Source organism: Mastacembelus armatus, chromosome 1, assembly GCF_900324485.2.
Source record: "Mastacembelus armatus chromosome 1, fMasArm1.2, whole genome shotgun sequence".
Lineage (NCBI taxonomy): Eukaryota > Metazoa > Chordata > Actinopteri > Synbranchiformes > Mastacembelidae > Mastacembelus > Mastacembelus armatus.
In genome coordinates this window covers 5,683,181-5,696,428 of record NC_046633.1, presented here as the reverse complement: position 1 = coordinate 5,696,428, position 13,248 = coordinate 5,683,181, and the positions used below count along the sequence as shown (strand labels likewise).

The window sequence follows — 13,248 nt, the reverse complement described above, 5'->3', positions numbered from 1 at the left end:
CTAATGGACTAAACACACCTGATCCAGGTAATAAACTACAGTTAGAGCAGGGATAGTGTGAAAACAAGTAGGACAGTGGCCCTCGAGCACCAGGATTGGACACCCCTGGAATACACCATTACACAAACATCCCTGAATGGTGTATACTTAAATTTCTGCAGATTAGAAGAGGTTTGCACGAACTATGAGCTTCAGATCACAAACTTCACGTGTCCACATACTTTAGGCCACTTTGCACACAGTACATCGTGTGCGCATGTGCGGACCGGGTAGCCCAGAAAGACTCAGACCAAGATGGCATCGTCCATGAGCGGAATGTTTCCTGGCCAGCAGCCTCCCGGTCCACATCCCGTTGGGGGTCCCAGTGGATCCGGTCAGCCGGGCTTTCCCAGTACCGCTACCAGAGCCCCGGGCAACAACACGCTGGTGGATGAACTGGAGGCTTCTTTCGAGGTAGGAGGCCAATGTGCTGTTTTCTGTTAGCTTTGTGTGCTAGTTGTTGTTAGCTGCTTTAGCTAGCGTCCAGCTTAGCTGCTGCTGTTATTGTTTCATTAACTGTTAGTTCGCTGTGAGAGGCAAATAAAACACACTTCTTATCTCACAAAGGCTTCATGGATGGAACTACACACCTGTAGTTCTATTTTATTTTGCTGCCACTACTGTTGCGTTGTTGCCAAGTCATTATCAATGTGGATCATTAGCCTTTAGCTCGTTCCCTCCTTTCTCTTTTTCTCTTTGATATAGACCTAAGAGTCTGAAACAAAGTTGAGTCATTGATTGATTGATTGGTTTGGTCTAGTCCCCTAAATCCTCATTTTAGTATCTGTGTCCATCAAACTTTACAGCAAAAGTCTATTGGAAGTATTTATGTTTGTTTCTTAGTTTATCACTGCAACAATTTATAGCTTTGAGTCATTTGTTGATAAAACGTCAAAATCTTATGATCCTTTGGTGCTTCTCCAGTCTGATTATTTGTAAACCACACTTGTGACAAAACAAGATATGTGAAGGTCTCATCCTGGACTGACATTTTTTGCATTTGAAATCATGAATCGATCATTTCAGACAAGAAGACTAATTAACCGTGATAACTGCTAGTTGCAGCCTAATGTAGAAGAATTTGCCTGGTCTTCCAGAGCCCTGACACCAAATGGAAAATAACAAACAGCACTAATAGTTTGTCAATCCGACCACCAACCTGTGACTGGTTAATAAGACAGACACTGGATTGGATTTGTCCATCTCTGAGGTGATTGAGTTGAACTATCATCAGATTTCAAGCCTTCACACAAGAGTGACATCTGTTCTAGCAGCATATTAAAATCACTGAAGGAGAACCAGATACTTCTGACACAGCCTGTCCTTAGAGCTCTGTTGATTGTCGTCTATTATGTCAGGAAATAGAGGGCATGAAAACTATGTACTCAAGAGTGAGATTGATGTCAACTTCTATAGAAAAAGCAAATTTATTGTTCTTTTTTTTTCTGCAGGCATGTTTTGCGTCTTTGGTAAGCCAAGACTATGTTAACGGAACAGACCAGGAGGAAATTCGAACTGGTGAATAAAGCCCTGATTTTTTTATTTTATTTATTTTATTTTTTTTTTGTAGTTGCAATGTTAGCATGAGTTCATGTCATATTGTTGTCTTAATATCAATTTGTCTGTTTGTTTTGTTGATTTCAGGTGTTGACCAGTGCATACAGAAATTTCTGGATGTGGCTCGACAGACAGAATGTTTCTTCTTACAGAAAAGGCTCCAGTTATCTGTGCAGAAACCAGAGCAGGTGGTCAAAGAGGTAAGTTATTAGACAGACTTGTCTTCTCATTACTGGTCCTCTCCACCTCGCATATCCACAGATCACTGACATTTATTTCTTAAGACTTGTGACATGCTGTCAGTGTTTACATATTATTTGTTCCTCTCCATTTGTTGATGTGTCTTCTCTCTTCTCAAGTACATTTTTTTTTCTCCCCTCAGGATGTGTCAGAGTTACGTAATGAGCTACAGAGGAAAGAGCTCCTGGTTCAGAAACACTTGTCCAAACTGCACCACTGGCAACAAGTGCTAGAAGATGTGAGCGTTCAGCATCGTAAACCCACAGACCTGCCTCCTCCTGGACCACTGGCCTTCCTGGAACAGGCCTCTGCTAGTTTACCCCCTGCTCCTTTAAAGCCGAATTAACACACAGTCATGTAATTCAAGTACACATGATGTTTGCCCTGTGAATCTGTCAGCCTGTGAGGAAACAGTTTGCTGTCCAGGGAAATCATCATTCAGATTATTTTATTTTGTCTTTTTTTGGTATGTTGTTCTCTGTAAATATTTCTGTTGTGGACTTTTTTTTACTGTAAAAATAAAGTACAGTTTGCTTTGTACAGTGCCTTCAGTCGGTGTTTTGTGATTGAAAACTGTGTCAAGCAGCGTCCATCTAGACTGTTAGTTAAAGGGCTATTCCATGGATTTTACACATGAAGAGCAGTTTACTGGTCATGGTTACTACCCAGGCTGTGAAAACTACTGTTCCGTAGTTCTGCAAAACCTTTGTTGCATTTGAAAACAAAAACAATCAAAACATATTACAGGACAGTTTACCAGGAAAGAGATGCAAATAGATGATGTATCTTGTGCCAAGTGCAAGATTTAGCTTTTTTGGATCTCAACATGGAGTTAAAAGTCCAAGTCTTTGCTTCTCCTGCTTCAGTTCTGACCTTTTTTTTTTTTTGGTTTCATAATATGATGAAAAGAGTCCAGAGAAGCCATGACTGAGCCTCCTGACACCTTGCTATTTCTAATACATTCAGTGTCTTCACACCATAACAGGCTCATTCTGCTCGGCTTCACAGCTATTGGCCGTCCGCTGACAGTGCAGTCAGACAAACATCTTCACAGATGGGCTCTGGGCACAAAGATTTCTACAGATAATGCCTCTGTGAGTTTAGCATAAACAATGGGAGCTGTGGGTATATATTTTTACTAGCAGGTCTCCAGATTAGCTCAACTTTTTGTCTTTTTGTTACATTGTTTGATTGTGATATGGTCAACTTAACTGAAGTATATGTGTTATACATTCTGTGGTATGACACCTACTACTAGTTTGCAGATGTGATGAGATGTTAATTTAAATTCAGAGACCAGGTACTGATCTTCATATGAATAGTGCGATATGAATATAGCGTATGAGCTCTGTATTAAAATTGCTATCGAAGTTATTGGAGTATGACTGAATGAAAATATCATGAATCATAAATAATGTTGACTTAATGTATGAAAATAACCCGGATTCAAAATGAAGAGATTAAGTTTAAAGATATAATTCATACTGTAAGAGGACAGATGAGCTTTTGGAGGTAGCACCTATCACCACATTGTAATTTGGACTAACAATGATGAATGTTATTATAATAATCCTGCAGCTTTCCTCCCCGGTCAGTCTTCCACGGCTAGGTGGAGACAGCGCTTTCTTCTGGGACGCCTTGTCTGCTCAGAGGACCGTCTTTTCCGAGACGTCCTTGTTTGTGCCTTTTAATCGGCGATTGGAAAATAACAGGTAGCCTAGTCCGTCCGTTCGCACCCAGATACACCCAAGAGGGAAGGGGGGGATCTAACCACAGTAAAACGCGTCTGACACCGCGTTTGGCTTCTCTCCTGTGCGCTTGTTTGTGGGGCCGACAGATGAAGCGGATCTCTGGGTGTAACAAACGAGCTGAATCGCAACGTGTTTGTCCAGTGTCACCGCAGTGGGTTTATATGAAAGTGGCTGCTTTAGTGGGACTGCCGTCAGCCCCTGTCGCCGCCTCTGGATAGAGGATCGCCGCGATTCACGCCTGCATTTAGCCCCACTAAAGACAACATCGTGGATATGGAATGGTGCATGCCGCTGGGCCAAGTTTTCAGCCTCTGAAAAACACCGTGATTATGGATAATCATCCGCTGTAAGTGCAGAAATCCGTGTGTGTACGTGTGTGTGTGTTTATGTGTTGACGTTTCGTTTCCCAGCGGCTGCTTGACTGATGGTGCCGCATTGACAGAGACAGCGACCAGCCGCTGTGGCTGCGCGCTGATCGGGTAGGACCGGGGGCTCACACCCGGGGGGCTGATGCCGAGCCCGGGGCTCAGGATCAGGGTGTGGGGTTTGTGTTTGTTTTGTACCAGAGAGGATGTGTGTTAACGGTTATACGTGTGTGTGTGTGTGTGTGTGTGTGTGTGTGTGTGCGTGTGAAAGAAAACAAGTGGCACCATGAGCAGCATAAATGATTGTAAAGCGCTGTGGTTTTATTCTGAAAGAGAGTCAGTGGGTGTGTGCTGGACAGTGGATTATACTTCACACCTCCCTGTCAAATGTAATACTTTTTACTCCACTACATTTATGTGACTGATTTCAGATTAGGGTTTTGCCACCTGGGGTTATCTGGCCTGTATTTGTTTTACAATATGGTTAGATTTTTATTCAGGTTACAATTATAAACAAATGTAACCCACATTAACTGTTAAGTCATTTGGTCTTGTCAGTTTTCATTAAAGCATTCAAAGTTGCTAAGCCACCAACCTTCACTTTCAAGTTAGTACCTGTGAGACCGCATGTTACTGATTTATGATATTCCTCAAGACTCTCAAAACAAGAGTTTCAGCTAGTTTCAGTTCATTTGATTAAATTCCACCTTGTGTAGAAATATGCTCCCTGTGAGATTAATATAAAGAAATTATTAAGATCGTAAGATGAGAATTAGAAACAGATCCGTCATCATGGATTTGATATTTTAGACTCCTAGTAACTTAGCAATTAGTCAAAATGCAAACACCAGTTGTCACAGAGTGATGCTGGAGCTCTGGATCTTAGGGCATTTACCTGTTTTGCCTGATTGATAATCCAGATTTGACCTAATAAAGTGTCCACCAAGTGTGTTTTTATTTATTTATTTATTCAGTAATCTTCAGTAATCTGTTGAACTACTGGCATTTTAAACTACTTGCTACATTTACTCTCAGTAACAGATGCACTGGTTGTCACTGGTGAAACAGGTCTAGCCAGGATTTAAACTGATTACAGACCTTTGAAAAATGAATGGAAATTTAAATTAATGTTCTCATTGCGTTTTTGCTTGATGGCTAAGGTGTAAATACAAAATGACACTCCTAGATGTCATCACACTGACTTTTGTGTAGGGGCACTTTGTTATGTGTTATTGCTTTTATGGTTGGTTCCTATATATGTGTCTGTACTGTTCCTCCCAGGTGTACCAGACTTTGTCCACACAGTCTGGACAAAGAAGATGGAGTCGAGAGACAAGGTCCCGTCACTCTCAACCCTCGGCACATGAGGAAGGCGTTCAAAGTCATGAACGAGCTGCGCAGGTGAGATGCAGTTTCTCCTCAGGTCTCTGGTGTCCCATCAGCCTGAAAACATTTATATACCTTCACTTAAACTCTAACTGAGCACATTTCCTCTCCTCTTTCTTAAATTCATATACAGCCAGAGTCTGCTGTGTGACGTGACCATAGTAGCAGAGGATGTAGAGATCGCTGCTCACAGGGTGGTTCTAGCTGCTGGAAGCCCTTACTTCCATGCTATGTTCACAGGTAAGGATGATCTTTTATCTTTGCTGCACAACACAACACAACAAAGTTTTTTTTTGTGTGTGTGTATATGTTTTTTTGTCTTGTTTTTATTTTCCTTAAGGCTGATTAGCACACCCCACAGTTGATGGGGTGTGCTTCTGCGGTGATGGAAGGCTAATGTTTGTGTGTGTGTGTGTGTGTGTGTGTGAAATAACAGGTGAGATGACGGAGAGCAGGGCGAAACGAGTGAGGATAAAGGAGATGGATGGTTGGACTCTGGGCCTGCTGGTGGACTACATCTACACAGCAGAGATACAGGTCACTGAGGATAATGTGCAGGTGAACAAACAAACATTTATAGTCATATACATACATTATCTGAACATATACATCCTGTTATCTCATGAACAGACACTGATGTGTTTTTAATGTAGACATCAACTACTAATTTATATCGGCTAAATGACTAAACGTTATATTTTGTCAGCTGTTCTGTGATTCATAGGTTTCGTGATATTAGTTCCAAGGCAGCACAGTGGATTAGTGGTTAGCACTGTTGCCTCGCAGCATGAAGGTTCCTGGTTTGAAACCTGGCAGGGGCCTTTCTGTGTTGTGTTTGCATGTTCACCCCCATGCTTCTGTGGGTTTCCTCCCACAGTCCAAAAACATGTATGTCAGGTTGATTGGTGACTCTAAATTGCCCATAGGAGTGAGTGTGAGTGTGTGAGGTTGTGTGTCTCTATGTGGCCCTGTGATAGACTGGTGACCTGTCCAGGGTGTACCCCTGCCTTTCGCCCAAAGAGAGATGGGATAGGCTCCAGCAGATCCCTGTGGCCCTAAATAGGAATAAGCAGGTATAGATAATGGATGGATGGACAAGCATGTTCAAACTTACTAATTTCCATATATTTACATGCACATAAAATAACATATTAGGCTGTCAGGTTAAGGCCTGAAATTAGAGAACGGGTTACCAGTGATTTTGATACAGAGCTAACTCGTTATCAGACACCACTAACAACCAGTCCAGAGACAATTAAATAGCTTTGCAGAACTTCCGCTTTATGAAGGATATTGTGTGTATGCTTGTGTGTGTGTATGTGCTTGGCAGGCATTGCTGCCTGCAGCAGGCCTGCTCCAGCTGAATGAGGTGAAAAAGGCTTGCTGTGAGTTCCTCAGCTCTCAGCTTCATCCGTCCAACTGTCTGGGAATACGAGCCTTCGCTGACCTCCACGCCTGCTCTCAGCTCCTCGCACAGGCCAACAGCTATGCAGGTAAGTGTGTGCAAAACACACTAAACTATTTTGGGTTTTTTGTGGCGCAGTAAAAGTTTTTCATTGCCCTACTAAAATGGGTTTGTGTGTGTCCTGGAGGATGTGGTGAGACAGAATGAGAACAGGCTTAATTGATGAAAAGAGAGAAAAAGATCTATGTTTATCAGCAGTTACAAAGTGGCTTTTTGTCTTTGTGTTTTGCTAACAGAGCAACATTTCACTGAGGTGGTCGGGAGTGAAGAGTTCCTCAATTTGGGTATGGAGCAGGTATCCAGCCTGATTGCCAGTGACAAGCTCACCATTCCCACAGAGGAGAAGGTACACACTCACCCTGCTCAGCAAGTAGGACGCTGTGGACCAAATTAAGAGTTGTATGTTTAAAATGTATGTGTGCTTGTTGCTCTGTAGGTGTTTGAAGCAGTGATAGCTTGGGTCAACCATGATAAAGATGTCCGCCAGGAACATTTGGCTCACCTGATGGAGCATGTCCGCCTGCCGCTGCTTTCCAGAGAGTACCTGGTGCAGGTATGAATGGCTGGCTTTTGTTGGAGCTCTTGAACTGGCTCACAAGAGGTTTTTTTGTGATAATAGCTAGTGTAACATCACTTGGTTGTCCTTTTACCCAACCCCCAGGAAGATTGAACGATCCAGGTCTGTCTGCCAACATAAGGCCACACGTTGATGCATATCCAGTTTGGGGTTAATGCTGTTCGACTAGTTATTTTCAGCTTTTATTGAAACGGGAAATGAGATGGCAAATCAGTTCGTGCCTTTTCTCACACTTTCTTACCTTCTCTATCCCAGGACAGTGGACCTTGACAACAAAAAAGAATATTTGCAGATATATATTATTTTCACTGTTTCATTGTTACTCTGACAGAAAGAGAATTGGTCCCTATTTAAGTAGTGTTGTCCAAGTGGTCCCACCAAGCAAAGACTTGTTTGTCACAAATACAGTAAAAATATGTAGGTGCCATCACTATAGTAACTACATAATAAAATATATAATATAATACAATATAATAATAAATATGTAAAGAGTGCACCAGTATTGACTTTTAGGAATGAAGAAACATTGTAAGAGCAGTATTGATTAGAATATAAGATAGTGGACATGAGAATACAAAACAAATATGGGCATTTTAAAGGCAGTATATCATGAGGCAGTATTGGAAGCCTTTTTTGGCTATAACACAATGCAACAAAAATAATGGAAGAAGAGGAGAGTTCAACTTTTTGTTTATTTGAAATCCACAGACTGACTTGTGTAGTTGTGACATTTTTTTCCCTTCCATAACTGGTTATTATTTCAATACTTTATATGTGTGTTATTGAATGATTTGCTTTTACAGCTGAGCAAACAGCTGGTTTTTGGCTGCACTTGGTTTCATGTAAAAAAAAAAAAAGAATCAGTGAATAACACCAGTTACCAACCAGGTTCTGACATTTGATCAGTTTAATGTAAAAGTTGTGTTTGTGATGACCCATTTTTGTGTAGTACTGAATTTTCTTTCAGGAAAAATATACTTGCTTTTAGTTCAGATCTATCACAATAGCGTAAAAAGCTGCTGCATACTGTAACACTGTGTGAGCCTTTTTGGCTGATTTGTTGCTTTCTCATTCTTTGTTTATGTCAGCGGGTAGAGGAGGAGTCTCTGATCAAGAATAGCAGTGCGTGTAAAGACTACCTTATTGAAGCCATGAAGTACCACCTGCTGCCAGCTGACCAGAGAGCTCTGATGAAGACTGCACGCACACGCATGAGGACCCCAGCCTGCTGTCCTAAGGTATGAACTCTGCAGTCTCCATAATGGCAGAAGGTATTAGGACTTAAATAAGGAAATGCAGTGTTGATCCTAATGTAATGACAGTGCTGTTTCTGTTGTGTTTAGGTGATGGTAGTGGTTGGAGGCCAGGCTCCCAAGGCCATCCGCAGTGTTGAATGTTACAACTTTGAGGAGCAGCGATGGTACCAGGTGGCTGAACTCCCTACCAGAAGGTGTAGAGCAGGTAGGACACTGTTAACAACAATCACAACTGTAAAGAAGATAAAGAGTCGACAAAGACCTTCTGAACACCTGGGCCCACCAGAACACCTGTAGGCCAGAGCTACAGTACTCCCATATTGAGATGGTTTGGTGATACCAAACTAATGATGCATTCAAGTGGTCCTCATCAACTTATAAATGTAAAGTTAGTACAATAGTCTGTCACTAGGAGTTTGCCCTCAAAGAGCCAATATAGTTTAATATCACCAATTGGATGATATAATACCTAGTTCCACAAGTGGGTTGACATATTTGGCAGGGACACATGACCACATGAACCCAAATACCTTATGAATATAGAGCGTGCATGTGATATTTCTATATTTTATGAGTTGCAGAGCTGCACCTGAACAATATATTACAGAAATCAGTAGAGGAACTGTGGGATGGATTGATAGGCAACATAGGAGATTCAGGAGGATACTGAGGGCTCAAAAAAATCACTTGTTATACCTTCCGAATTCAGGCATAAAAAGGCTGTAGTTGTTTGCAGAATACGAACACAGAGCTGGCCCATTGCTGTCTAGAAATGCTTTTTTAATTAGGACACAGCTAGACTGTGGTAACGTCTGTCTTTTTTCACATCACCTAGTGCCACGGATGAGTTGCTCCCAGGTCACTTCTTGGTTTAAATGAGATTCAAGCTCAAAATCTGCTTTCAGAAGCAGCTTGGATGTTCTTCCTGTTGAGTTAAAGTGTTCTTCAGATATGAAGATGGCTGTGAACTTCTAATGCAAGGAGTCTCAGTCATTTGTGATGCCCCCTGGTGGCATTCTTCTGACTTGCCTACATGGAGGAGCAGTTTATTAGTATGTTAAAATATTGTTACACCAGCAAATGTGCACTCTATATTTATTTCAGATGTCTTGAATTGAATTGAATTCAACAGCAGTTCTGGACTCACAGTCTTCTTCATGGGAGCCAGAAGACAACACATAATGGCAGTTACCAAAGATGAGCCTCACATACTCAGTACTACCACTCTGGGGCCACTTCAAAATTCATCTGTAATAATAAACTGACTCTGTATATATGTGTGGTCATGGTTAATGTTCTCCTTGTGTTGTCTTCAGGTGTGGTGTATGTGGGTGGGTGTGTGTATGCTGTTGGTGGTTTCAACGGATCTTTGCGTGTGAGGACAGTGGACTGTTACGACCCTATGATGGACCGCTGGACCAGCGTGAGCAGCATGCAGGACCGCCGATCAACGCTCGGAGCTGCTGTGCTCAATGGACTCCTGTACGCTGTTGGAGGCTTTGACGGCAGCACAGGTACAGTTATGTTGGTGTGTGACTGTCACATTAAAATAGGCTTTAAAAAGTGTCAAATATGGGATTGTTTGTCTTGATACATGCTCTGCTTGTTTGCAGGCCTGTCGACAGTCGAGGCATACAACGCTAAGACAGACGAGTGGTTCCATGTGTTACCCATGAGTACCCGCCGTAGCAGTGTAGGAGTGGGCGTTGTCAATGGTGAATACATTTCCCAGTTCAGTTTTCAAGGCGGCATTTAAAAATAGATTTGGAGGATGGACAAATTAACAGAAAAGGCTTACAATGCCATGTATTTTTTTGACAGGCAAAGAAACTGAAGACATGGTTTACAGAGAAGGGACTTAGCTTGAAGCTCTTGATACAATAATAGGTTTTTGCAGTTGTTACAGAAATGTATTATTGTAGATGTTGTGATTTGGCATCATATTTATAAGTAGAATACTGGACTAGGTATAGTTAAAAGGTATTTGGTTTATAGGTAAGATGTTTAAATAGAAAGTCTGCATGTTTATATCTATGAATAATCAGAACAATAATCTTATGGGCTTGTTCAACTTCTTGAATCAAAACACTACAAAATATGACAGAGCTGCATCGTGGACTATGCATTGCTACCGAATTAATGCACTTCTGTTATTTGATCCTCCTGATGTATGGGTTATAGATTACATCCCGTCTTTGCCTGTTTTTCAGGAATCTTGTATGCGGTTGGAGGTTATGATGGAGCAACCAGGCAGTGTCTCAGTACAGTAGAAGCCTACAACCCAAAAACAAATACGTGGAACTTCATTGCTGAGATGGGCACCAGACGCAGTGGGGCAGGTGTGTGGTCACTTCTGTGCATGTTTGGTTTGTTTAAATTATAAAATATTTTTATGATTTTTTGGCGGGGGAATATTAAGTAAATGTTAGATGACTCTGATTAATATGTCAAAAAATACAAAAATATATTGATACTTTCATATTTAAGAAACACTTTAAGGAAACAGGGGAAGAAGTTCTATATTGTTTACAGAGAGTATTCTATGACCATGATAAGAAAATCATTCACCTGCTCTTGTAAATAATTTTCCATAAGTGTTATTGATCATGTGTCCAATGTCTTCTTAGGTGTAGGTGTGTTGAAAGGTTTACTGTATGCAGTGGGAGGGCACGACGGCCCGTTGGTAAGGAAGAGCTGTGAGGTTTATGATCCAGTTTCCAACAGCTGGCGACAAGTAGCTGACATGAACATGTGTCGGCGCAACGCAGGTGAGTAAGACTGTTTACCAGACATCCTTAGGTGTGAGATGTTCCCTTTACATATCCATTAATCTTCAGTCTGTCTGTGTGTGTGTGTGTGTTTCAGGTGTGTGCGCTGTAAACAATGTACTATATGTCGTGGGAGGTGATGATGGAAGCTGTAATTTGGCCTCTGTGGAGTTCTACAATCCGAGCTCAGACAAGTGGACATTACTGCCAACCTGCATGAGCACAGGACGCAGTTATGCAGGTCAGTACATGACATAAAAACGCAGAAAAACAGAACAGAAATATTTTGACAAATTGATTATTAACACCTTCATAAAGGAAGAATTTATTGCAGAACTGTTGTGTCAGGTAGGTGCAGCTAATAAACATGCAACTGAGTCTAGATATAAATCTGATATGTAGTCATGTTAGTTGTCGATCTTATTCTCTGTTTTTTTGTTTTACTATAGGTGTAACTGTGATTGACAAGCCCTTATGACTGCTCTTGACACCTGCCACTGATTAGGAGCTGAATGTATTCTCCTGCTGAATACTGATCTTGGATCTGTCTATGATGCCAGCGCTTTGATGCTGGGCAGCATTAGCACAGGCACTGACCCAGATGAAGAAAATGACAAGATTGTTGTTTTTGAGTTGAGGATGATGATGAAAGTTTTTTGCACTTACGTGAACAGGGGGAGCTCCGCCAAACAGAGGGGGCTCAAACCCGAGTTTTAATCCCCTCCTGGTAGGACTGCAGCAGTGACTGGACAAATCAGTTTGAAGTATGACTGTGCCACTGCAGTGCTATTAAATTGCTACTGATATGAAGCTACTCTAACTGCAAAGATACTTTAACATTAGTAATGTTAACATGAACCAGCTCTGAGAAAGACCACTGATCGATGCGAGTGGAAAGCAGAGACTGACCGTTGACTGAAATCTTTGTTTCTCCTTTTTATCCTTCTGTAAAGTTTGTGTTTGACTGAGTGCGTGTGTGCTTACTTACAAAGGTGCTCCATTGCTTGCACATGTGAGCATGTGTGTTTGTGTGCATTTGTGTCTCTGTGACGACGCCTGGTTCGACACTGCATGAACGCACTCTGTCTGACCTCTAACCTTTACAGTGATACAGTGTGGCTGTTCGAGAGTGCCTGAATGTCAAATTACGCCCTGATTCTTTCTCCTTCTCCTCTGACATGCCTCGAGTACTGTTACTGGAAAGAGCACAGCTGGACTCAGCCGCTGTGCTGGGATGAAGAAATACCTTTTGTGAACTGACTATAGATGGGTGAGCCAGGCTGCGTTAGCCTGCATTAATTCAATGAGAAGCAGTTGCAGGAAATGAACATTTCTTCTTCTACAAAGAAGGATAAACCTGATTCATGTTGCCAAAAACAGTGACAGACAAAGGGAGAAGCCTTTATGAGGTGAAAACAGTAAAACAGTGTTTTACTGTCACCTGGCAGCCATCTTTGCTGTGGTTGTAAACATTAATAACAACAACAGCCTGAACTCAATGCATGGTCCCCATCTTTAACCTCTACCACTACCTTCTTTTCCCTTGGTGTAGCCAACCTATTAACTACTGCACACCCAGACGTACTATGAATGTGCCAATTTTAATATGTCTCTTCTTTCTGTCTCTTTATAACTCTGCTTTACTAATCTGTTCTCTCGTTCTGGAAAGTGACCAAACATACTCTTGATTTTCCTTTTTCTCCAGTGTCTTTCTCTTCCCTCGCCTCTTATATTGAAAATTGCTATACTAGTAATTGATATTGCTGTTACTTGTCAGTGTATTGAGGAATGTCATGTAGGCTAATGACTCTGAAAATGTTTCGTTACTTGTTTTTTATTATCAT

The 13,248-nt window shown here is 41.6% G+C and overlaps 2 protein-coding genes across 2 annotated transcripts; both read left to right on the top strand.

The window, feature by feature from the left end:
- Positions 1-256: 256 nt before the first annotated feature.
- Positions 257-2,376, top strand: med28 (mediator complex subunit 28). The gene is made up of 4 exons (XM_026303742.1): positions 257-453; positions 1,491-1,557; positions 1,684-1,796; positions 1,979-2,376. Exons 1-4 carry the CDS (start codon positions 295-297, stop codon positions 2,180-2,182), a joined length of 543 nt encoding a protein of 180 aa, XP_026159527.1. The 5' UTR covers positions 257-294; the 3' UTR covers positions 2,183-2,376.
- A 1,158-nt stretch (positions 2,377-3,534) lies between these two features.
- klhl2 (kelch-like family member 2) lies at positions 3,535-13,199 on the top strand. The gene is made up of 15 exons (XM_026304452.1): positions 3,535-3,933; positions 5,234-5,353; positions 5,472-5,578; positions 5,775-5,896; positions 6,669-6,831; positions 7,040-7,149; positions 7,240-7,356; positions 8,469-8,618; positions 8,724-8,841; positions 9,953-10,150; positions 10,250-10,351; positions 10,847-10,975; positions 11,264-11,404; positions 11,502-11,645; positions 11,854-13,199. The coding sequence occupies exons 1-15, from the start codon at positions 3,866-3,868 to the stop codon at positions 11,880-11,882; spliced, it is 1,818 nt and encodes a 605-aa protein (XP_026160237.1). The 5' UTR covers positions 3,535-3,865; the 3' UTR covers positions 11,883-13,199.
- Positions 13,200-13,248: the final 49 nt, after the last annotated feature.

What these genes read in the sequence shown, in the direction of transcription:
- med28 (XM_026303742.1), top strand. Translation starts at nt 295, where the DNA reads ATGGCATCGTCCATGAGCGGAATGTTTCCTGGCCAGCAGCCTCCCGGT. An exon ending in CCAGGAGGAAATTCGAACTG is followed by an intron (nt 1,558 to 1,683) that starts GTGAATAAAGCC and finishes TGTTGATTTCAG; the next exon opens with GTGTTGACCAGTGCATACAG. An exon ending in CAGAGCAGGTGGTCAAAGAG is followed by an intron (nt 1,797 to 1,978) that starts GTAAGTTATTAG and finishes TTCTCCCCTCAG; the next exon opens with GATGTGTCAGAGTTACGTAA.
- klhl2 (XM_026304452.1), top strand. Translation starts at nt 3,866, where the DNA reads ATGGTGCATGCCGCTGGGCCAAGTTTTCAGCCTCTGAAAAACACCGTG. An exon ending in CTTCCATGCTATGTTCACAG is followed by an intron (nt 5,579 to 5,774) that starts GTAAGGATGATC and finishes GTGAAATAACAG; the next exon opens with GTGAGATGACGGAGAGCAGG. An exon ending in ACAGGCCAACAGCTATGCAG is followed by an intron (nt 6,832 to 7,039) that starts GTAAGTGTGTGC and finishes TTTTGCTAACAG; the next exon opens with AGCAACATTTCACTGAGGTG.